Genomic DNA, 20,558 nt, shown 5'->3' with positions numbered 1-20,558 from the left:
AGAGAGACCCCAGACCCTCAGTACTGGACAGGGGGGCTGTGGTCCCACAAGTTCAGTTTTTAGTGAGGAAATTTTCCATTAAGCTTTACCCCCACGTCCAGTATCTTTAGGGTAAAGGAACTAGATTTAAGGTTTTAATAAAGGCCACAGAAGATTCGATACTAGAGCATGAAGTGTCAATGTTATTCCGGGTGTGTTTAATGAAAAAAATCACAGACGTTTGAGGGTAAAACAGATTTTAGACTTGCCTTGAAGCGATGATAATCTGTAGTTCGCCGATGCAGTAAAATGAACTCTTCTGGGGGCACAGACCTTAGAAAGGTAGACACGTGAATGATCAGGAAGATCCCAACTGCCTTTCCACTGAGCTTACTGCATGCGAGGCAAGAGCGGGACTGGCAGGGACTCTTAACTTACTGTCAGGATAACAGCACTCCTACTTGGTAGACATCAGTCTTTGACCGTGATTTTTGACAACTACCTCCGAATAGAAACGAGAAAATGTTATTAATTCCATTCACATTTTCTGTTTCCTCTTTTTTTCAAGAACTACTATACAGAAATGACCTGTTCTCATTTGGCACCCTTTGGTCTTTGCAATGGTCTGGGTCAAGAAAATACCCTCACTGTCTTCATTTATATTCCTGTTATGCTAACATAATGAATAAAGTGCACCCCCATCGTTGGGCATGGTTTAGACATAATTGTAAAAAGCTCTATACAGGGTGGGGAAATTCTGTATTCGCTCAGCAGCGGCTTTGTCTCCTTGAACCAGTATGTACAAGGCACCGGGGGCATAGCGGGCATTCCACACGTGCCCGGTCCTTTCTCTGCCTTCTGCCCATCGGCGCTTTACGTTTATTTACCATGTTTTAAGCAAGCATGTTTAGGAACTCCTCGCTTGCTGTGCCGGAAGCGACAGCGCCTCCGCCTCTGGTACCGAACGCCCTGCACTGTGTCATCGGCACCACACAGCCAAGACTGAGAGCAAAAGACGCACACCTCCAAGTAAGGTGACTGCCAACTGGCCGAAATATACCAGCACAAGCAGGGCTTCTGTTCAGGCTTTTCAACCTTTTCCTTACACTGAACTGAACCTTTTGCTGGAAAACTGGGCATGTATTCCTAACACTGTAAAAATGAGTATCTTGAGTAATCTAACAGCTTTGAGAAGACTTTGGGGGCCAGTATTATCATCACTTAGACTCCTTGCTCCTTTCTCATGCAACTATAAAAGAAATGGCAATGGCAGTGAAGACAGATTTGTAACTAGTGTCTTTCATATGGATTTTCTTTTAAAAATCCACAAGACCTTGAAGTCATTTTTGTTGCAAAAAAGCCTTAATTAAAATATTTCGCAGCTGCATTTTGTGTGTTCTCCACCTCAATGAAATGAAAATCTAACAGTAAGTATAGCCAGTAAGTCACCTCATGAGCTCACTAAAAATGTAAATTTGGGGGTAACACTCCAAACCTCATCAGAATCTCCATGGCTTGAGACCTGAAATATGTGTGTCATCAGCTCCCTTGCAAGCATTTGGATGCACACTCAACCTTGAGAACCATAAAGCAAAATACCAACAGGAAATGTGGGGCTACATAACTTAATGCTTACAATATCACTATGACTGCAGTTTTGGCTATATTCTCCCATGTCCGTAACACCAAACGCGGTCATATTTAAAGCGTTTGTCAATACTACGTGGCGTCTTAACAGCATTGCTTTAAGCAATGTTCTTCAGAAACTTTGAAATTTGTATTCGTGTGTCAGAATTATTAGGATGAAAAAAATACTCCTGGAGAATTTCAAATGACAGAAAAGTATAGTAAGTTTAACAAACCCTTATGTATATCATCAGCCCCACAGCCACTAACCCACGGCTGTTTCAGTCCATCCGTGCCCTTATCCGCCCTCCCTCCTGATTTTTGGAAGTGAATCGTATGATTTCATCTGCAAATATGTGCGTTCCTCTAGATAAGCTCTACTTTTCCTAACATAACCGTAAATACCTTTAAAAAGAACTGTACCTAAAGCCGAATTAGTAACACTTCCTTAGAAATATCAGGGTATTTTGATGGTGGGCAGCACTGGTGTTAATGATCTATAAATACCACATCAAACTGGAGAGCAGTCCTCAGCTGCCTGCAGGGGACCGTGACGGTTCAGGCTGGGTGCAGGGACGCCGCCACACCAAACCACGGACTTGCCACCAAAGGTGCTTGCTCCCAGTCTAACACTTGACTCGCGCTGATTCTAACGAAACCGATTCCCCGCTAGAATGTGTATTTACTGAGAAGATCAAGTTGAATTAGACAACATCTAGTATTTCTTGTAAGAGCTCCATGGAAAGAAAACTGGCTTTCATCGCAAAGAATTTACAAAACGTATTAAGCATTTTGCATAAAGAACCTTTAAAAACCCTTGAAGAGATACAACAGAAGAGAAAATGCCTTCAGAATGAGCAGTTAAAAGATATACAGTAACTATTCAATTTAAAGCACCAAGCAAAGGCAGTTGACTTGATCCTCTAAGATAAGCATTAAAGAAACAAGCTTTAGTATTTTTTTTTTTTTTAATCAACGCAAAAGTAGTTGCTATGGTCTGAATGACTGTCCTCCTCCAAATTCCCATGTTGAAATCCTAACCCCCAAAGATAACAGTATTAGGAGATGGGGAAGGCGATTAGGTCACAAGGCTGGAGCCCTCAAGTCCTCGGGATGAGTGTGCTTATGAGACCCGGGAGGGCTCCCTATTTCTTGTGCCACGTCGGGACACAACGAGAATTCTGGGGCCTAGGAGACGGCCCTCCCTCGACCATGCTAGCATTCTGGCCTCAGCCGTCCAGCCTCCAGAACCGGAGAAATAGATTTCTGTTGTTTGTAAGCTACCCAATCTGTGGTGTATTATTATAGTCGCCCAAATGGACTAAGACGGTATTTTATTTTTGAGTATTTTTATATACCAAAGAGTCTTCTTTTTAAATGAAATAAACTTTCTAAAGTTTAGGTCTACAAAGATCAGCTGTATGATGATTAAGTATGCTTTTTTAAAGTTTATTTTGGGGCCCAAAACATGCACATACAGAAGGCAATGGGAAAATGATACACAGAAATATGCCCAAGAACCAAGTTATCCAAACAATCTGTTTCTGTAAGCGAGACTATCGTACCACACATAGTCAACTATAACCTAGCTTTGACCTGGCTTCGTCGTTGAATTTTACTCTCCAGCCTTAGTAATTTCCCTTGTGGTATTTTCTTTCGCCACTAGGTGGCTATATGATACCCTATCTGATGAGGACAAGTTTCTGCAGGAGAAATCAAATACCTTCCCACAAAAAGTCATCATCATACATACCATCATCACTTATATTGTATATTTCCTCGAAAAACTTAGAACTGTTTTAAAGACAGATCCAGTTTTTCAAACCCTTTACAATGAAGTTAAAAAAAAAAAGCTATAAAGTATTTGCTTAGATTATGAAGAATGTTTTCTAAGTATAGATATTTTAAAACATTTGGAGTAGGCCACTGATGTGTTAATGAAACTAGACTCTTATCTGTAGTACCTAAAAGTCATTTTTACCGGGCGTCACACGTATCAGCCATAGTGGCACTGATTCAAATCAACGCAATTCAATCCACTGACTGTTTTAAAATTTCAAATAGAACAACACAAGTTTTAAGAATTTTAAGTACATTTTATTAACAATGTATCCCTTTGATAAGATTATGCTTCAGGAGGCTTTTAATGCCCTTGACATAAACTGTACACATTATACAAAAACAAGAAAACCACACACGCGCGCGCACACACACACACACACACGCACACAATCAAGGTGAGCAAAACCATTTGGGGACAAACCTTCTTTAAATTATACACAACTCAATGAAATATTCTTACGGAAAATATATAAATACTTTTTCTTTCTATGTTACAGTTGTACAATATAAATCAGATTTCAATGTCTGTTCAGTGACCTACAAACACCAGAACCTCCAAATATGTAGCAGCTTATTACTAAATAAAAAAAGAATATCGTGTGGTTAGGGAGCATTAAGTCCGAGATTTTATTCACAATCCCTTACCACTTACCACTTTTCAAAACTAATCTACACCATTTGTTTTACAACGCAGCTTCAGGGTTTCTGCCAGGCCAGTAATGGAACATTTTTCAACTATTATCTACGAACAATTTTTATCTCCCCGCCTCTGCCCCAACGCTTTGTATATTTGTGCTAAATCAACCAACTTAGTGACAAAATTATAAGGTATACTTTTTGGCATAAATTATATTCTTCAAATTAAATATTTTATAAAAAGAATCAAATAAGATGTGCAATTAATGCGTGTTGTGGCATAGCTATCCACCTACATTACAAAAATACTCCAAAGGGGGGTGGGGAATCCACATTCTGTGTGAGTCATATAAACCTACTATGAATGAAATCTACTCTGGAAACCTGGAACTAAAAGAAAGAAAGAATGTTCCTAGAAAGATTCTCACAGATTTCAACGTTGTCTGAAAGACACTGCTATCCATTTCACTAGTAGGCTTTTATAAGGAAACTCTCACTGTAGTGATACTCTGGAAATGAAGCTGGTAATAATGGATCTCCTGAATGGGGAGACAAGGGAGACCTTCCCCAACTTACATTTTGGAAAACCTGAAACGTTCTTTCATCCCATCAGTTCTTCTCCCAAAACTCTCTCAGTTAGTTCTACCTTCTCTTTTTTCCCATGTGTATTGGATTGTTGATCTGAGACAACACTGGAAGCATAAAACAAAAGGGGGAAAACCTTCTTTCCAAAGGACTTTTCCCAATGTGGTTTACAAAGCTAATCTCACACAAAGTTAGCACCTCACTCTTACCATGCAAAAACGACTGTGGTTGTAATCTGGACAATTTGATGGGTTTTTATTGCTCAATGATCTGTGCTTTAATGTGGGGATAAAAGGCATCTTCTGAATGGAATGAAAAAACAATTTATATAAAGAGCAGTAGACAAATCAGAATAAGCACTGACGCCTCACTGTCGAACGCTTTACCACCGTGATGTGCCCTGAAGAACTCAGCTTTAATTACCTCAAGCCCTGGATAAAAGAGCTGAAGACTATTAAAGCTACTATTTCAAAAGAACTTGTACACATGATGTTAGAATAACTGGCATAATGATGTATATCGATACCTCCAGAGAGCCTCTATTTTAATGTCACTGTCTTACAGAACGTACTTATGCTACTAATCTTTATTAGAAAATTTTTTATTAGGGAGACATTTCCCCCCTTCAAATCTACCTAGGCATAAATAGGAAATAAAAGTATAAGAAATCTTAGACCATATTTAATTATCAATACTAATTTCTAATTTCCTTATCATTTATCAGTATTTACTTTAGTATGTGAAGCTGAAATCCGTTCTTGAAAAAAAATTTCAATTAGAAATAACAATTCACTTTATAATTAGATATTCACAGCTTACAACAAGCACAACTGCTCAAATTCCTCCCAATTATTCAATAATTACCAATAGTACAAATTTATGTGGACTAAGATTAATTCTAAAATCTCAAAAAACTACAGTATTGACATTATTTTGGTACTTTATAGTCTGGTAGTTATCTATTATTTATAGATGATTTTCTCAATTATTTCTATTACCACTGACACCATTCCTAATCTTTTCTGCTATAATTTAAAATTTTTAAATACTAAGTTAATCACTTGGCACTGCATGTCAGTATTTTGCATTATTAAAGTCTTTTATACAAATGAGTACTTGAAAACATATTAGACCCATCAGTGAAACATGGATAAACCAAATAGCACTATACATTTAAGTACAGACTTTTTTTTTCCTTAGATTACTGATAACCACAAAACTCTGTCTCCCCAAACTAAGTGCTATAGGCAATTACTATAATGCATACATACATGTCTTTCAAAGTAAAAGTCAAAAAACAACAACAACAACAACAACAACAACAACAAAAAACTGTTAGGCTAATAGTAACAAAGACTTCATTCCAGGATGGATGAGTGAAATGAGGTCCAGGATGGGGACAGGTGTGTGTGTGTGTGTGTGTGTGTGTGTGTGTGTGTGTTAAGAAAGAATTACTATTAACTTTTGAGGGATTAAACCACAGATTTTATACTCTATATTAACTGAGGTAGTGTTTAAAATGAATGTCTAAAATATGTCAACCCCATCATGAATGAATAAGATTACTAAATTACCTCCTTTGGAGTTTTTAACCACTATTTGGTCTAATATCTCTGACATTTGGTTTCTGGAAGGCAGTTCAATCGTCCAAGACCAAAGACCAAGGTGACAGGCAACCAACGTTCTTAAAAGTACTGTTAACATTTAAATAAACACTTGGGTTCAGTGATACATTAAAGTGAAAAACAATATTTTATTGTCACTTGGTTTTACGAGAGCAAATCCGAAGAACCACTTCTGAACACGAGCAGCAGCCTGCAGCCCTTCTCTGCTGTGACGGTGACGCTGCTGCTCGGTGCACGCGAGAACGCACCGGACGAAGCGCGGTCAAGAGGCGTTATGAAGTGAGATGAAGTGCTTCATCCCGGATGGAACTTTCAGTGCCAGTAAATTAAAAAAACAGAAACAAAACAAAACGGAACAAAAAACACAGTATCTCTGTGAGTTACGTTTCCTAGTTCACAGGGTTCTTTACAGAGATCTCAAAGAACAAGCCCGTTATAAAAACAATCTGTAATATGGGAAAATATTCATCAAGGTACTGTGTGGCAAAGCTGATGTGTAACTGTAAAAATGGTATAAACAAATGAATTAAAAAAGGGTCCTAATCAGTCCAGCTGGATTTTTTTTTCTATTATATATAGACCTCAAAAAAGATAATCATTTACAAGCATTCTAATGGTGATGGCCATGCTATTTTTATATACAAATTTGCATATATGTTTAATTCCTGTAAAGATTTCCAAACATCTTTAAACATATACAAATTAAACACACAAATAAACAAAACCTTGCCCTCATCAACTTAACAGCTTCACAAATGTGATAAAGGCAATTGTGTTGATAAACTCACCTATCACCGCATTTAGTTTGTGCAAAACAACAACACTGATCTAAAAAAATTAAATTACTGCTGCTTTAAAATTTGGTACTTAAGGCTTTTCACTACAATTTTTAATCATAATTAAAGTTGCATTAATGATTTTTTTTTAAGGAAATATGGCTCTTCTTTTCCCACGGAATGTGTAAATCGGAGGCAAACTTATCTCTTCCTCAGGAAATCCCAAGTGTCAACTTACTGCTTTCTTTTGCTTTAGGTCTCATTTAATAGTGCTCGCTCTGGTTCCTGTTTCAAATGGTGATATGGGAAGTTGATGCAAATGACAAGTCCACTGAAAACATGTGCAATTCTACAAATGGGAAATACTGAATTATAAAATGATGTTTCGATACGAATCAAGAACTGTAGTGAAAAACCTTAATTGGTTCGGATAGCCTATAACAACACACTGCAACAAAAGTGAAGAGACAGAAAACAAACAAACTGTGATGCAAGTCTAGTAACATCAAAATAACTTATACAAGTTCTGGGTTGTTGAGGCTCTTCTTTTGCTTTGAGGTTACAAACCTCTGAAGTAGTGTTACAAACATTAGGAAAGATGCGGAAGGGCCAAAGTTCCCGCTATAACACCAGCAGTTCTCGCACACCCCACTGTGGTAACGGAGTGCAGCCTCAGAGACACCGATTCCTGGTTTCCACGAATTAGTTAACAAACAAGGCATCTTTAGATTTACCCTAAAAAAAGAATTCAGAAATAACTGTGTGAAGGGTGCTTCTGCATATCCTATTATTGTTCCACTGTGGTTACGCTCTTAAAAGGAAAAAGTAGAAAACCTACGTAGGTATTCAGTGCTTGGCTCTTGCATATAATGGTAACTAAAATTCTTAAAAGTGTGGTAATGAACAGCGAACCCCCAGAGGGCTCAACAGGGACAAGAGGAAGTTGTTCCGGTTGGGGAAGTCCGCAGTTCCAACTGTGCGTGTACCAGTGATCGCTGGAACAGAAGCTACTCCTGTCTTTGCCGCCCAGTCAGCATTTTCTGAGGCTTTTTGTTAGGAACTCGGCAAGTCTGAGTATATATGGCGTCCATCTATGCACACGATGAGCACCGAGGTCAGGACTCAGCAGCTGTGTCCACTGCAGGTGGCTTTGGTGGTGCTGCCAGCACAGCCTCTGCTTCTTCATGCATCTAGGAGAGAGTGGTGACTTGCTAGCGTTTCAACAGATACAATCTGTCCTTTAACTTATCCAAACACAGAATTATTCTCGGAAGGTAAACTTCCTAAGTACGAGTGCTACTTACTTGTAAGAACTGTACATCTTGAAATAATTCTTGTATGAACCTCCGACACGGAAGTCTAAATGTGCAGTGTGAGAGCAAATGAGAAACCTCAGAATAAAGGCAGATGTCATCAAATGTTTGAGGATACTTCTCCTTAATTCTAAAACCGAAGAAAAGATGATGGTGGGATAAAAACTGTAAAAACAACTTACCTATTTTTCCGCCAAAATATCACTTTTGAAATGTTTTTCCTCTAGACTTTGATTCGATGGCATATTGGCCTAAGAATATAAAATATTAAATATCCCTAGCTCACACTTAAACTAGACATTTTAAGTTTGGGGTTACCAGAAATACTCTTTTTCACTAGCATGAGAAATTGCAAAATTTACTTATCCGCCTAGGATGACTTAACTATTTTCAAAATTAAATTTTTAAATAGAAATAAGTTTTTGGTTAAGTGTCCGACTCTTGATCTCAGCTCAGGGCGTGACCTCAGGGTCGTGAGTTCAAGGCATATGTTGGGCTCCACGTCCAACTTAAAAAAAAAAATAGAAAAAAAAATAGAAAGAAGTTTTAAAAGTTAGTTTGAAGTTATTAATATCCTTAACTGGGCTATCTCCTTTTATCTTCCACCTTCTAACAGTGGCTTTTAACTCAGAATCAGGGGTGGGGTATGCGGGGTAATACACAGGCTAAAGACCTGCTACTGCTAGAGAGTGTGTGGCCGGAAAGTCTGCAGTAGGACCTCTGTGTTACTGTTTTGTTTTTTTTTAATTTTTGAGAGACAGAGTGAGACAAAGTGAGAGTGGGGAAGGGGCAGAGAGAGAGAGGGAGACACAGGATGGGAAGCAGGCTCCAGGCTCGGAGCTGTCAGCACAGAGCCTGACGTGGGGCTCGAACTCACGGACCGTGAGATCATGACCTGAGCCGAAGTCGGACGCTCAACCGACTGAGCCACCCAGGCGCCTCTGTGTTACTGTTTTTTTAAAGGCCCACAGGAGACTCTGCACTGTGTTTCTTCTGAAGACCACTGCTTTTTAACAGTGCAGATCGAAGATGGTAATGGTTCAATGTAACTTTTCTTTTATCTTGCTGCTCTGCTTTAGAAAAACAATAAAAATTCTGCAACTTGTACTACGAGAAAGAGGAAAAATAGGGGGGAAGAATTAAACCAAGAAAATATCACTTGTTTTTGTATAGGTCCACTTATCTTAAATTGTTCAGTCTCACGATTCCCACCCTTTCTTAAAAATTATTCAAGACCCCAAAAAGCTTATTTTTGTGTGGGTTACAGTCACTGTTAATTACCATATTAGAAATTAAAATTGAGAAGATTTCAAAATATACATTAATTCTTTTAAAAAATAAGCCCATTACCTGTTAACATAAACACGTACATCTAATAAAAAGTATTTTCTAAAACTAAAAAGTGAGAAGAGTGGTATTGTTTTACATTTTTACAGATCTCTTCAAGTCCGGCTTAACAGAAGATAGATTCACATACCTACTTCTGCATTCCATTTGTTACTGTAATACATTATTTTGTTTGAAGTACACGAAGGAAATCTAGCCTCACACAGATATACCACGCAGAACTATGGATGTAAGCTAATAAGTCTAACTTTTGAAGTGTTTCAAGGATCTTTTTTACCCTAAAGAGCAGAACAGAGAATACTCATGGTTTACTTACGTTAAAAGCCCAGTTTCATGACATTTAGTTGAAACTGAACTACTCAAATTAATGACTAATCTCAGAACTTCTTTGCGAAGGAGTATGCGGCACATTGGTGTATCATCTGGAATTGTTTTAACACCTGAAAAGGCGATTAAAATATTTTATCTTTATCACAATAGAAAATGATTACAACTCATGAAATTTGTTCTTAAACTAAAGATCTAAGACAGAGATAAACTGCGCATAATCTACTGATCGTTCTGGAAATAAGATTCTAACGCAAGAAGCCAACTAAAAGGACACACCTCAGCAGCTGATTCAGGTGACTAAATACAGGTACTGATAAGGACACCTGACTAAAACAGGCTTGCCACAATTTTGAGATAACATCAATTAACATTATTTATCAACAACAACCACAAAACTAAGTATAGTTTTACTAACCATGTTTGGATTTGAATCTGAAACTTACCTAACAACAATTCTGTGCTTTTGGTGCTGCTGGCTGAGCCTTCTTGAGACACTCCATCACTGCATCCAGAAATCCCTGAAAACTTAGAAGGAACCACTTCTAAGGGATTATGGATAGTCTGCTCACACCAATCAGAATATGGAATGTCTTGAAGGTCTGAAGAAAAAATGAATTATTGCAATTAAAGTATCATTATAATGGCTTAATTCCTATGCTTGCATTATATACCAGAGAGGAGATGATTCCTTTTAATTTCTTTCCAATTTGCAACATTTTCCATAATGATCTTGGAAATAAATTCAGACTGTTCAGATAGTGAAATTTGTTAAATTCTAAAGATTTTATACATAAATTTTCCTAAATTACAAAAATAACATAAAACTATGTGATTAAAGAATTCAAATAAAGACATATATAGAATAAAACACGAAGGTACCTTATCTACTCCCTCACCCATGACTCCCACCCCCAAACTAAATTCCTCCCTAAAGGGAAATATGGTTAAAAAGTTTGACATATATGTATCTTTAAGATCTTTTGCTATTTTAAATTTCTTTTTCTTATTCTTTGGGTGTGGTAAGATTATGCTATACTATTATTCTATGATTTCCTTTCTCCCCATTTAATAATTACCAATATAAGAATCATACTTCCCTGGGCTTACATCAGTTCATTCCTTAGAATTAAACTTACTACCCTTCCCATGCATTGCTAAGGTACTCCTAGATGGGATTTTGAAGTCAACCAAACATCTCAGTGTTTCTAAGATGACATTAATTTTTTTATTTAAAATTTTCCTGAGCACTTAAAGTGATTAGGGCAAATGGAAATCAGAAAGTCTTTGGCTATCCTTTTAGGGAGTAACACGGGTCAACCTATAAAATCATACAACCTTCGTACTGTAAGACATACTGGAAATTAATTAAGGCTCTCATCTCATGAAAGAAAAGAAATTCAGAGAAAGGAGACACACACTTAGCCAGAAGGTAAGAGCTCTTGACAGATGGTCCAGTAGTCTTTCTACTATAGCACGTTGTCACAGTACAGAAAAAAAGCCCTATTTTTAAAGCCCAGGAAACCAAACCAATGTCAATCTCCCCCTATGGTTTTTTTCCACAAAACAGATATCACCCTCTCCTCTCACCTCTAAGCACTTCCTAAGATTACTATTTACATAATACTAAGCAGAAAATGCTTTGGTTCCTTGGAAAAGAATAGTTATAAATTGGCATAGTTTTAAAATTCTGGTTATTAAGGAAATCATGTGTCTTTCAGGCACTTAAAATAACACATGCTACTTCATCATTCATGGATTTAAAAAGTAAAACTATTGCCAAAAGATTTGAGAACTAAAGATGTACTTAAAAAGCAGCAGTGCCAAAGGCATCCAAATCGGTCAGGAGGAGGTCAAACTTCACTCTTCGCAGATGACATGATGCTCTATGTGGAAAACCCAAAAGATTCCACCAAAAAACTGCTAGAACTGATTCATGAATTCAGCAAAGTTGCAGGATATAAAATCAATGCACAGAAATCGGTTGCATTCCTATTCACCAAGAATGAAGCAACAGAAAGAGAAATCAAGGAATCGATCCCATTTTTATAATTGCACCCAAAACCATAAAATACCTAGGAATAAATCTAACCAAAGAGGTGAAAAATCTATACACTGAAAACTATAGAAAGCTTATGAAAGAAATTGAAGAAGACACAAAAAAATGGAAAAAGATTCCATGCTCCTGGATAGGAAGAACAAATATTGTTAAAATGTCGACACTACCCAAAGCAATCTACATATTCAATGCAATGCCTATCAAAGTAACACCAGCATTCTTCACAGAGCTAAAACAAATAATCCTAAAATTTGTATGGAACTAGAAAAGACCCTGAACAGCCAAAGCGATTTTGAAAAAGAAAACCAAAGCAGGAGGCATCACAATCCCAGACTTCAAGCTATACTACAAAGCTATAATCATCACGGCAGTACGGTACTGGCACAAGGACAGACACTCAGATCAATGGAACAGAATAGAGAACCTAGAAATGGACTCATAAACGTATGGCCAACTCACTTTTGACAAAGCAGGAAAGAATATGCAATGGAATAAACACAGTCTCTTCAGCAAGTGGTGCTGGGAAAACTGGACAGCAACATGCAGAAGAATGAACCTGGACCACTTTCTTACACCATACACAAAAATAAACTCAAAATGGATGAAAGACCTTAATGTAAGACAGGAAGCCATCAAAATCCTCGAGGAGAAAGCAGGCAAAAACCTCTTTGATCCTGCCTGCAGCAACTTCTTATGCAACACGTCTCCAGAGGCAAGGGAAACAAAGGCAAAAATGAACTACTGGGACCTCATCAAAATAAAAAGCTTCTGCACAGCAAAGGAAACAATCAGCAAAACTAAAAGGCAACCGACAGAAGAACAGGGGGTTACTGGAGGGGTTGTGGGAGGGGGGATGGGCTAAATGGGTACGGGGCATTAAGGAATCTACTCCTGAAATCATTGTTGCACTATATGCTAACTAGCTTAGATGTAAATTAAAAAAAAAAAAAAAAAAAAAGCAGTAGTGCTGAATAACCAGGTAAAAGACGAACATGTTATTTTAGACTCAGTTGATGAACTCCCCAGGGACTATGATGACAAAATATTCCAGCACAAGAACAGTAAGAAATTTAAACTATATTCAACTGACATGTTTCTGAAAACTTATAAACTTTTATATATTTCAGCCTTCCCTTTAGCCAGCGATGATGACTCCTAACATGTCTAACCTGTTAGAATCACATCCTATCTCTGAACATGTCATCCGTTCTCATTTAAAAAAAAAACAAACAACTCATTCTTCTAAGTACACTAGAACTATATAATTGCACGAACATCTGTGAAGGTGGCAGAAGCAGAACAGGATGTTAGCAAATACCCTCTTCCAACAGCCTTTCCTTTGAGCTTTACATGTTTGAACAACTGCCAGACCAGATGTTCTAAAGAATGAAATGAGCTCTAGTCTTGATGTTCCTTTAAAATGGTCATTAAATAGGACAGGGATTAGTTTTTAGTTATCTGCCATGGACAATACGGATGTCTTCTTTCTGATATACAAAATCTTCCAGGTGGCCTACAGGAATGCTTCTGAAACTGTACTGTGCACATGAACAACCTGGGAATCTCGTGAAAGTGCAGATTCTATGTGTGGAGTGTGAGATTCTGCATTTCTGACAAACTCGTAGGTGATGCTGATGCTGCTGGTCCTCTGACCATACTCTGGGCAGCAAGAGATCTGCAGGGCCAGGTCTCTGCCTGTCTCTCTAGGTCATACATCCTCTTCCGTCTTGCTTTCTGAGCTCTATTCACACAGGTGTCTTTTCAGTCCCTCCTACTTCCCACGTACACTCTCATAAGAGAAGACCTTTGCTCTGGCTGTTCACTCTCTCTTCAAATTCTCTATATGCCAGTCTTTACTTTGTTAGCTTCTATTCATTTTTTAGACCACAGCTCAATAATGACTTCTTCAGAAGTCTCCTCTTTGACTTGGTTGTGTTCTACTTGGTTGTATTCCTTTGCTAATACCATGTACCTACCCTTGATGACACTTATTACAAATGCAGTATTGTATTTACATAATCAATTGATCAAGTGACTGATCAGTCAATCCATTCATCCATTTCTTTCCCCCACTGAACTGAAGCTCAGAGAGTGTAAGAACAGTGTGTTATTTTTTGTTTTCCTTCCCTCACAAAAGTTTTCCTGGCATCTAGTTTAATGTCTGGCCCACGGTAGTGGCATAATGAATATTATGTCGAGGGCATGAATGAATAAAAGTTTGGTGACTTTTTAACCATTTGGCCTTCCTCCCTTCATGCTTCTGAGATGGGTATCAGTAACAAACTGCAATCATTTCCCAGTTCAGATTTTTCCCCTGCTGTTCCCTAGAAACACTTCACGTCACTGGCGCACCAGCCGAGAGGCTCTGACAGCTATGCCAAGGTGAGCACCTTTCTGCTTCCAGCAAGTGTTTCACAAGTCCCAAACCCCACGAGGCTCTCTGCCAATCACTCTCCCAGCTACAGGTCACAAAGGGATTAGAATTAGCTGTGACTATCTTCTGACTAGGTAATTGGAGGGCTGGTTTCCCTATTTCTTGTTTGATAAAATTAAGTAGAAAACAGTATAGTAAAATCCATCGTAACCGTTTCATAAGTGTTTGATGAATAAGTATATAAATGAAGCAGAACTTGCAGAAACTAAAATATCATAAACGATGTAGAGCCAAATGATTTAAAACCACACTATTTTCTACCGTGTATAATACATCAGAACAATATTGCCCAAACCTCTCACTCACAGGAAATGAGAATAATTACAGCACACTAGGGCCCTGGACGGCGCTGTTCACAGTGGAAAGTGCCTAGGCCAAGGGTTTGTCCAAACCCAGGCCCTAGGGGGCATGGAAACATTAAGGGAATTAATTAACTTAGCATACCCATATCTTATTTATGGTGCATCAGCATGCTGCAACCCATCAGTTGGAAAGCTCTGAATCAGACTATCAAGGAGAAATTTAGAAGAACTCAGAGAACTTTAGTTATGACCAGGTTTTTCTTGAGTGTGGCTAAATGATATTCACCAAGAAAGGATATCTATGGAAACACTTTAAATGCTCATATAAACACATATTAATTTGAAATTGCTAATACAGATGGTCCTCAACTGATGACAGGTCGACTTTATGATGGTGCAAAAATGATACACATTCAGTAGAAACTGCTTTAAATTTGGAATTTAGATCTTTCCCTGGGCTAGCGATCTGCGGTATGATCCTCTCTCGTGATGCTGGACAGTGACAGCGAGCCACAGCTCTGTCGGCCATGTGATCATGAGAGTAAACAGCTAATACACTACAACCGTCCTGTTCCCACAAAGCCATTCTGTTTCACGTTCAGCAGAGTATTTAATCAATTACATGACGTACTCAACACCTTACTATACAACAGACTTTGTGTTGATGATTCTGCCCAGCTGTAGTCTAGTGTAAGTGCTCTGATCATGTTAGACTAGGGGTGCCTGGGTGGCTCAGCAAGAGTTGAATGCCCAACTCTTGATTTAGGCTCAGGTCGTGATCTCGTGGTCGTGGGATTGAGCCCTATGTCAGGCTCTGCACTGGGCGTGGATCCTGCTTGGGATTCTCTCTCTCCCTCTCCCGCTGCCCCTACGCAACAAGCTCTCTCTCGAAAAACAACAAAAACAAAGACAAAAAAACACTTAAACACAGAAAACAAAATAGTGACTGCCAGAGGAGAGATGGTGGGGCCACGGGTGAAACAGACGCAGAGGATCAAGAGCACACCTATCACGATGAACACTGAGTAATGTACAGAATTGCTGAATCACTATACTGCACACCTGAAACTAACATAACACTGTACATTAACCATACTGGAATTTAAAAATATTGAAAGAAAACCAGAATTGTTGAATAGTTATATTGTACACTTGAAACTAATAGAACACTGTATTTTACTAACATTAGAGAAAAAAAGGGGGTGTGTGGGAGGCTCAGATGGTTAAGCCTCAGACTCTTGATTTCGGCTCAGGTCATGATCTTGCAGTTCTTGGGTTCGAGCCCCATGTCAGGCTCTGTGCTGACAGCGTGAAGCCCGCTTGGGATTCTGTCTTCCTCTCTCTCTGCCTCTCCCCCACTTGGCTCTCTCTTTCCAAAATAAATAAACATTAAAAAAAAACACAACAATAAAGGACAACAGACAGATCACACAAAGAGTCTTATGTGTTGGGCATGAATAGCCAGTTAAAGAACTGTCAACAGACTAATCCCAGAAAACAGTATGAAAGATGAATTGGAAGGGGCCAAAACTGGAGACAGAGACACTAACACTCCAATAGGAAATGATGAGTGACTGAACTAAGGCTAGGGTAGTAAGAATGGAGTAAGAGGGATGGTCATCAGAGCTGGGACATGACTTGTGACTAGGGCAGACTCAGATGACGTGGAAAAGCTTATAATCACTCACCTGAATGACTACATATTGCACTTAGTTGGTTACTGGGCTGGAAACCCAGAATTTCGATACAGACACAATAAAGGCAGTTATCATCTGTATGTTCCTGTAATCCAGTGTCTTCTGTACTTTCTAAAAACAGAGAAGCATCTGAATGGATCGAATTCATTATTTCTGTAAGACTCATCTGTTGTCGTAGCAAGTGAAAAGAGTTTTTTACAAGACCTCCAGTTCCAGATGGAAGACCTGTGCATAAGTAAACATGAAACAGAATCTGATAAAATCAATGACATCTCTTTTAAGGTACCTCAAACTATGTGAATTTTTGAAGAAGAAAAACTAGGGAAGAAAATCCGAAGTCTTTCTATGACTCAAAATCTAATTTGCTTTAAATTAGCAAATTAAAATTAGAAGATATGCTTATATATTAGTTTAATATGAAATTTTAAATAGAAGACGGAAAATTAAAATTATACAATTAAGGCATCATTTCAATTATTCTCAGTATTTCCATAAAGAAATGTAATAATTCTAAGTCTAAAGAGGTAATTGTTTAAAAAGAATCAAGATTATGAAGCTTTAATCTGTGGCTGATATGCATATATTCGTTAAAATCTTACAGTTCATAACAAACAGAGATCACGTAAAATATATTTTCATCTCTTTTCCCCAAACCTGTTTTTTAGACCTTTTGAAAGAATTAGTGTTGCAAGTTTTTCACGCATAATTTTTAAATCAACTGATCCAGTTTTTGTCTTCTTGAGAGGCTTAGTTGGAAGAACACTTTAAGTCCCTCATAAAAATAAAAACATACTGTGGTTTAATTTTAAATTAACGCAATTATTTTGGTATAATTTTTAAGCTGACCCAAAAGTAAGTATATCTGAATTTTTAATGTCATCCTACTAAAAATATTTTTCTTTAGATCAATTTTGTTTTAAAAACAATTTTCTTTTTAATATAAAGAGGAGTCTCAAAAGAACTTAAACCATGCATTACCTCCTGCATCATGGGCAAACACCCTGGCACCTCGATCATCATGTGGAGGTATGTTTTTTGTCTGAAAATAGGGAATATCCTTTACCTAAAATAGATAAATTATGAAGAAGTTCACTTTATGAATATTAGCAAAATTAAATTAAATGCAATTTAAATAGAATTACTATAGCACATGAACCTACCACAAACAGTTCACTAAAGAGGCTTAAATTACCAACATCTGACAAAATAAAATCCTTAAAGTCTTTATTTATTCTTGGTAATTTCAATAAATATTGAATGATTATTTTAGAATTTATCTAAAATGTCTTTAGACTCCTGAGCAAATGCGTCTTCTTCAGTACCATCTACCATGGAGATGTTTGTGAGTATCTGCTGGGATCAGGGCCACCTTATATACTGGGCACATGTGGCCGCCTTATACAGGATACATAGGTTTAAAAAAACCTAGGAATGTACTGTGAAACGTCCACAATGTTACATGTGAAAAAACACACAAGGGTAAGTCAAATGTGACTAAAAAGCAGTTAAAGTTTCACTAAACTTCTATAGAGAATATACTGATAAAGAAATAAAACAAGATGCTGATTTGGTTTGGGAAGAGAAGGAAGGATCATGTTCCGGGACTTGGAAATACTAAATTAAAAAGTACAGAATAGTAGAGAAAGGTGAAACAGTTTCCATCATGAAACGTCTTTAAACAAAACTTGCCTTAAAAAATGATCTTCCCCTAAAACAGTATTTGCTCGAAGATACAATTTCTAGCAAGGAGTCATAGAATATGAAATAATAGGAAACCAACTAGTAAGAAAACAAGACGACTTATGATACCTGGAATATGTCATTGATGTCTACTGGAAGAGCAAGACCAATATAGTCATCTGAACTACCATATGTTGCACTGGACACCATGGATCTCACTGATGAGGATCGCTGCAGGGTATTTTGATTAATAGGACTCAGTAAGTCTTCTTTATCTAATGACGCATAACTTAAAGCTTTCATGAACCTACAAAACCGTAAAAAAAAATGCACTTGCATTAGTTTCTTGATTTGTAATATTAATCATATATAATTTATATGAAATTATAATTTATTTTTGTAACTTCACAAAAGATAAGTAGCTAGTCAAGTACTAAACAGTGCCATCATTTATTAAGTGCATGAAAACACTTGAAATTATTTAGCTGTTACAAAATGACATACAAAAGATCATCAGTAATGAGACTGTTAGGAAAAACAACTGCTATGGCCTCCCAGGTAAAAGTGTCAAGGTGGGCAATTAGAACTTTCAATATCTAGAAGCAAAACAAAACAAAACAAAACAAATCTTAGAAGTCACAGGTATGATCCAAGGATTATCTTCACGATCCTTTCAAACTACAAACTTTGCTATAAGTTAACTAAGGGCATGTCTATTAACTCCATTTAACATTATTTTTATGAAAAATAAGAATAAACACTTATTGTGTGGCAACAAGATTTATGTAACACAGAAGACAGACACAAAACAGCAATAATGTTATCATCTGTAAATATTACAAGATAGTCTTATTTGAAGCACTGGTATTTCCTCAAAGCACGCCTTACTAGTGATGCCATAATAAATATGGTATGCTGATATTTCCCTAAGATACATCTTTCTCATACAGATTTCTTATTCATGCAACATCCATGCTAAAATATTTAGTAGGTGCCTGCTTTGTTTATACAAGGCACTACACAAGGCTCCATAGTTAATGTACACTGGCATTCGGAAACCCAAGTCATTTAAAATTTAATAATGTAACCTGATATTTAGAAAAAATATTTTATAATGCATACAAAATAAATCCTTCATAAATAGTAGCTATTAAGATTATCATAATAAAAACCACTAATTTCTAACGTCCGCTTAAAAACCACTCACAGTTGAAAATGACAAATTTCATAACATAGGTCCGCGGTTTTTAAATTGTATTCTGTTAAACCTCTCTTGCTCCATAAAACTCTTAAAGGAGTACTGCAGATAAAGCAAGGAATTATTGGATCACTTGCCCTCCCAATCCCTATCTCAACTAAGTAGATCCATTTTAATCTATTATCCATATTGGGTTTCCATAGAAATGTTTTTGTGAAGAAAGAGTTTCTCTACCTAAAACGCAACATTTGAAAAGCTTAAAGCCACTGATCTAGTCCAAATTCCATTAGATAAGGCAACTGAGGCCTAGATATTCCAAAATTCATGAACTTTACTACACAGATTCACAACAGTGAGCAACTGAAGTCTGCGTGGTTTTGTTCTGGATTGAGGAAGTTTGCAAAGCTGCTGAATTCCAGGCAGATGAGACATTATAGCATAATTTATGAAACCTTGTTCCTTGTTCAAGTTCATTCACTCAGTGCCAGGATTAGAATTTAGGATTAAGGATTCCTAATCGAGTGTTGTATCATGTCCAAAGGAGACATCTCAGTGAGACATGATTTTTTAAGACGGATTCGTGCCATCCATTATATCACAGGTATCTACAAGCCTACTTTTTTAATTTTATGAGAAAAAAAACAAAAAAACAAAAAACAAAGAATAATAATCCTTCTCAGCCTGGCTTCCAAACTGTTATTTTAAAGTAAACTTGTAGTTATCTTCCATCATTTTCATTTTCTCTGAATGAACTCAATAAAGGAAAGGGGTAGGAACACAATTTTACCCCCATGGAACCTGGTACACAGCAAGTACTCAACACAATTTGAAGAACAAATGAAAGATTTGATGAACATGAAGTTTCGTTATGCTGTCATGCCTTCGTACAAGCTGTTCCTGGCTCTCCTGTTTTTTTCTTGTTTTTATTTATTTCCCTCCCAAGAAATTAAAACACCTATTCATCCTTTATAACACCAATAACCTGACATTTTACTCCAGGAGTAAAATTCCCAAACCACCTTCTCCTGGTCTAATAGAGAATACAGGAAATAAGATTCTAAGAATCCAGACTGGTTTGGAAATAAATGATCTGGGGTAGCTGTCTTTTTCTGGTCTATTCTTATGAATATTT

The 20,558-nt window shown here is 37.2% G+C and overlaps 1 protein-coding gene across 6 annotated transcripts in view; it reads right to left on the bottom strand.

The window, feature by feature from the left end:
* Nucleotides 1–3,680: 3,680 nt before the first annotated feature.
* Nucleotides 3,681–20,558, bottom strand: part of RICTOR (RPTOR independent companion of MTOR complex 2) — a 120,965-nt gene continuing 104,087 nt past the window's right edge. For 4 of the 6 annotated variants that reach the window (XM_047093281.1, XM_047093288.1, XM_047093305.1 and 1 more), the window contains 7 exons: nucleotides 18,358–18,535; nucleotides 17,527–17,611; nucleotides 16,540–16,773; nucleotides 10,503–10,658; nucleotides 10,046–10,169; nucleotides 8,374–8,512; nucleotides 3,681–8,259 (listed from right to left, as the gene is read on the bottom strand). In XM_047093281.1, coding sequence (XP_046949237.1) covers nucleotides 8,185–8,259; nucleotides 8,374–8,512; nucleotides 10,046–10,169; nucleotides 10,503–10,658; nucleotides 16,540–16,773; nucleotides 17,527–17,611; nucleotides 18,358–18,535 — 991 coding nt within the window. In that variant the 3' untranslated portion in view covers nucleotides 3,681–8,184. The remainder of the gene's footprint in view (nucleotides 8,260–8,373; nucleotides 8,513–10,045; nucleotides 10,170–10,502; nucleotides 10,659–16,539; nucleotides 16,774–17,526; nucleotides 17,612–18,357; nucleotides 18,536–20,558) is intronic. The other 2 variants (XM_047093295.1, XM_047093315.1) reach the window with 1 other exon arrangement.

This window comes from Lynx rufus, unplaced genomic scaffold, assembly GCF_022079265.1.
Source record: "Lynx rufus isolate CCGP_SWC_20201006 ecotype Redwood Valley unplaced genomic scaffold, mLynRuf1.p SCAF_1, whole genome shotgun sequence".
NCBI classification, from domain to species: domain Eukaryota; kingdom Metazoa; phylum Chordata; class Mammalia; order Carnivora; family Felidae; genus Lynx; species Lynx rufus.
The sequence above is the reverse complement of the archived record's forward strand: the minus strand, read 5'-3'. Positions and strand labels throughout refer to the sequence as shown.